The following is a 4961-nucleotide window of genomic DNA, read 5'->3' as shown; positions in this document are numbered from 1 at the left end:
TGCCTTTCCCTGGTGCAACTGAACAAAGTGACCAACTAGGAGCTGACCCAGTTTAATGGATTCCAAGAGAACTCAAGCGATGTCACAGTTCACTGTTGCCATCCTCTCAAATTTTGGATAAGCTCAGAACTGGACGTCCAAACTGCGTAACTTTATAACGGACGGAGTCAACTGTCTCTGCCCCAAGATCTGAAGATCTTTGAAATTAAAGAGAGATTAAAGAGTTCAAAAATAATTTTGAAACCTCTGTATTAAATGAACTACTGTCAGCAGGAGAAAATAAAAAATGCATCTGATTTTCATTTAGTTCTGTGGGTCAAGAATATCCCCAAAGGCAAACCCACAATGAAGAGAAAAACAAYCTCTATTCTTATCCTTCTRGAAAAATAACATAGAGAAATGTACAAATGGCTGGACTGAGAAGTGACCTCCAACAAATAAAGAATGAGAAAAAACTTTACAAGAGACATCTGAGCAACAGCAATAACTCAAGGAAAGTATAAACACTGAAGAAGAATTACACAGCATATTCTACATTTCTTTTTGGAATTTGACTTACCCGTTTAGACATCAGGTCAAAGCAGAGTTTATTCTCACTGGTGCCAAAATTAATTATACCCTAGAAAAAGAAATAATGTATTGTTTATAGACGTAAAAAACATGCACATACTTCACCTTAGTTATCACTTCACTAAGCTGCCTCAGAAAAGGTTACCAATGAAAACTCAAAACACAGTTCATATAAACCTCATCATACAGAACTAGAGCTGTATACATATGTGTGGGCATGCGTGTGCACCTACAAACATCTGTCTCAGGTGCTCAGCTTTTTAGTCAAACTCTCTGTAAATGAGGACACACTAATGGTTTATACTTCTTTACAGAATATGTTTAATTTAATCCTGCGTTCACTCATTGGTATATATCTGATTATAAAAAAAAATTACACAATTCTGAAAAACCTGAAGTTTACATTTCTGCAGCAGTTTTAAGCACTGTTTTCCACTCTGGTGATTCATTGAAAAATCACATAAACATATAGTCAAGAAGAGCTATTAAGACACTAAATTTTTCCCTCTGGAGAGGTGATCCTGCAGTTCCAGGCTTAAGATTTGCCCAGCTTACATAACAGCACATTAAATCTTGAAGAGTTCAAATCTGTTAACGTATTTTTATTACAGGAAGACACTGGGCAAAAWATACGTAAGCTAGACTGAACAACTGCACATTTATGATGTTACCAAAGTGCACTTCCAATTTCAGATATTTGTTTAAAAATCTAGTTCCTATATATACACCAATTAGTAGAAGAGGCAGTTTACACCTCACGATGCACTTTTATTATTGAAAATCTTGCGKTTTTTTTTATCTTAAAATTCTAGTTTTCACCTCCCAACACATTGTGTCTAAAGTCAGGGCTAATAATAAAACATTTTAAAGTGTCCAGTAGTTTGATATCTGAATGCAAGATCTATTTAAAAATAATCCACAGAGAAATCATTTACATTTACTATACTTATTCAATAACAACTTACTCTAAATAATGAACACTTAGCGTTTCTACCACCAGGGGGTGTGTGACAAGCTACTTAAAAGTGAACAGCAAAACGGAAACATGCAGGAAAATGTCTTARTGTTAGCTTAGAAAAAAATGCATTTTTTCTAAATGTCTGCTACTTGGTTGCTCTGTTTCTTGCACCATCATCAGTAATAATCTGATAATCAGTCTTCAGTGGACAGCAAAAGTGATGAGGTAAAAGGAAGAACAGGAGTTCTGCATATTCCTGCAGATTTCTTTCACTTTTGAAGGCGTGCTACTGCTACTAGGTTCTGACAGGAAAATCAGAATATGCAAACCTTTGCTGAACAGAATGTTCATCTTCAATAAATGATCTGCACAGCTATTTTTCATTCCTTTTACTTAAACAAAAAGATTCACCCAACACRTATTTGAGAGATTAAAAAAAAAAAGAAATTTTTAGCAGATCTGTCAGCAAATCTCTAAGAAAGAATTTCTTTCCTAGCAAGAAAGCCACATATACACTGTAAGAATCTCACTCACATTGGGGTTCTTGTCTTCATCATACTTATCAGCATGATAAGCTTTGTATCCTTCCTCTGTGGAGCCCCGAAAAACATTGGCAACATTGCCTCGAGCAGAGAGGTAGGGGCTCCTCTGGAACTCGCCGGGGCTGCAGAAACCGCGCAAGTCAATCCTCCTCTCAGCAAGGGGCCGACCTGGCTGCACGGCTCTAGCCTCTTGTAGGTCGCCACCTACTCCTGCCATGCCGGCAATTTCAGACAGTATTTGGTTGAAGTCCAAACCCCGAGGCATTGCAAGGGAAGAGGAAGAGCCGTTGTGGCTCTGCTTTAAGATGCTGAGCATCTGAGCGAAAACACTGAACATGCGAAACTCATGCTCCCGCTCCAGCTCAAAACGTCGCTGCTCCAGTTGCATCCGGCGCTCCTCCGCGTCCAAATCTCGCTGAAACCGTCGTTCTTCCATCTGCAAAAAGCGCTCTTCCATGGCCCGCTGAGATGTCAGGGTCTTCAGCAAGAGATCATCAAGTGGGTCTTTCACTCGCTGGCCTTTCCGCTTTTTCCTCAGACGATGCAAGGCGGAGAAGCCAGGCCGAGGCACCACATTCTGGATCCGCGATGAGTTTGCCATGTTGGGCTCACTGAAACCTGTGAACATTCAAAGCAAGAAGAAAAATTAAATGTGCAGCAAGTAAACTAGTGTGAACATGCTTGCTGTCTTCCTTTACCCTTCATAGAAAAGCAGGGTAGACTAGACTAGACTACAGTAAAATTTTATAGGAAAACTGAGACAGGGTCTGTCAGCCATATCTCGAAATTTGCGAGTTTTTTTTTTTTTTTTTTTATCTTCACATATGGGGCTCCCCATTATGCTGCTGACCACTAAACTAGTTCAGTATTCAGCCTCTGAATTTAAAGATTGCCAGTTCCCTTTCTCGGCCCTGGACGTGGCTACCTGCACAACCATCACGGGGAAGATGACATAGAATTTCTTCCCAGTCTCCGAAATTAACCTCACATTGATTATCATCTCTCTTCTTTACAATCATGCTGTGTTCTTCCATCAACATGTCCTAAACCGGTTTGAAATCCCTATGCTTTCCAGATTCTATGTTTTCTTGGAAGCCAAATAATCTGTGAATTGCAATTTCAATAAAAAGAGGAAAGGCTCTTTTCCTTTAAACAGGTAAGTCGTCACAGCAACTTTCAAAGATGTCTTCTTTCCAAGCACTAATTAATGGACTGGAAAGCTAGGCAATGATTACTCCCAAGCATTCTTCATTGTTGAGCGTCCTAAGCAATTAGATCCAAAACATATTTAACAAAGAAAGTTTCACCTGCAGGTTTACACTGTAGTCATGAAAGAAGAGGGTCTCCTGATACAATTCAGCATGAGGACAGCAGACAGCCCTGGTAATGTTCAAACGATACCAAAAAGCATGCAATTTTTACTTCAATATGGTAAGTGCTCTCAGCATTATATGCAGAAATCTAGCACAAATGCCTATCCCAGCTTATAGCAGATGTGACAATCCTTAGGATTTCACGTATTTAGCCCAGCGCAATAATTTCAGACTTCGTTTACCTACAGCAAGATACAATTCAGGAATTGCCAAAAGACTACTAATGTAGATACCATGTTTCTACTTAAAAACTTTTTGGGACGTGGAAAACGAGGCTCCAAACGTCAATGCAAAAACCAGGTGTCTGTCTCTGCACCAGAAATAATCTCTCTTTCTGGGAAAGAAGGCAGAAACCTTATGCTGGAATGTAAAAGGCTCTCCCTACCTGAAGGTGAAACACTGGTTTCAATGGGAATCTCCACCCTGGAGATGGGAGAGTCGTTCTGGGCCCTCTCCAAGAAGGCTCTCTCCATCTCATGTTCTTCAGGGGTGCCCTGCTGGTAAGACATAGATGCTGGGGGCTCTGGGGTCAAGCAGCGCTCAGAGTTCACCTCCTCACATTTGATYTCCATCAGTTCAGGGTGCTGGGAGTGTCCGAAGGGCAGGGCGGACGAGGCGAACTGGTGATAGCCGTCCACCATGCTGCCCTGCAGCACCTGCTGGGCCATCACGCTGCTGCTCAGGGGGCCGTAGGGCAGGGCCGGGCGGCTGTTCAGCACCCGGTCCATCACCTCATAAAACTTCCACGTCCGCCCCCCCCGGGGCGCCTTGCTGTTGTCTTTGATCCGGCGGTACTCCAGCTTCATCTTCTTGATCTTCTCCCGGCACTGGTCCCCGGTGCGGTGGATGCCCTTCTCCCTCAACACCTCCGCGATGCGGTTGAAAACGTGCTGGTTGCGCAAGCAGCTCTCCAGCTCCATCTGCACCGACTCGTCGGCCCACAGCTGCAGGAGCTCCACCACCTCGGGGTCCGACCAGTTACTGCCGCGCTCGTACTTCTTCCCCCGAAAATCCATGGCCCCCGGCCCCCCAGCCCAGGCCGCCAGGCGCCGGGGCCGCGCCGGGCGGGCGGCAGGGCGAGGCGTGACAGCGCCGCGCTGCAGGTGCCGCCGGGCCCAGGCCTTGGCCCGGGCGGCACCCAGCCCTCCGGGGCCAGGGGGCGCCGGGGGGGCCCCGTCGGGGCGGGTGCTGCCCCCCGCTTGGCACGGCACGGCCTGGCACGGGGTGCCCCTGCCCCCAGGGCCCGTTCCCGCCGGGAGCCTCTCGCACCTCGTCCCTCACGGGCGCCCCTGTGCCTCTGCCCTCCCCCCACCCCCGCCACGGGCCCTGGGGCCGCTGGCGTGCTTGGCACGGCTTGGCACGGCTCGGCACGGCTTAGCCCATCCGCTACAGCCGGGCGGAGCGAGCTAGCCGGGAGCCGGGCCGGCATGTTCACATCCGGGGTGACAGCACATGCGTGCAGCCCTTATTCCGGGATAACTTTAGCCCGTGCCAGTCACTCGCCTCGCTGCCGCGGCC

The 4961-nt window shown here is 46.1% G+C and overlaps 1 protein-coding gene across 2 annotated transcripts in view; it reads right to left on the bottom strand.

Moving 5' to 3' along the window:
* The window catches only part of ACCS (1-aminocyclopropane-1-carboxylate synthase homolog (inactive)), a 15935-nt gene extending 11422 nt beyond the window's left edge, over nt 1-4513 (bottom strand). The window contains exons 1-3 of one of the 2 annotated variants that reach the window (XM_085321861.1): nt 3829-4513; nt 2063-2688; nt 560-619 (exon numbers count right to left, since the gene is read on the bottom strand). In XM_085321861.1, coding sequence (XP_085177987.1) covers nt 560-619; nt 2063-2688; nt 3829-4459 — 1317 coding nt within the window. In that variant the 5' untranslated portion in view covers nt 4460-4513. The remainder of the gene's footprint in view (nt 1-559; nt 620-2062; nt 2689-3828) is intronic. The other variant, XM_085321862.1, reaches the window with a different exon arrangement.
* Between the last annotated feature and the right edge of the window lie 448 nt (nt 4514-4961).

This window comes from Rhea americana, unplaced genomic scaffold (assembly GCF_003343005.1).
Source record: "Rhea americana isolate MKP2758 unplaced genomic scaffold, rheAme1 scaffold_72, whole genome shotgun sequence".
Lineage (NCBI taxonomy): Eukaryota > Metazoa > Chordata > Aves > Rheiformes > Rheidae > Rhea > Rhea americana.
The sequence above is the reverse complement of the archived record's forward strand: the minus strand, read 5'-3'. Positions and strand labels throughout refer to the sequence as shown.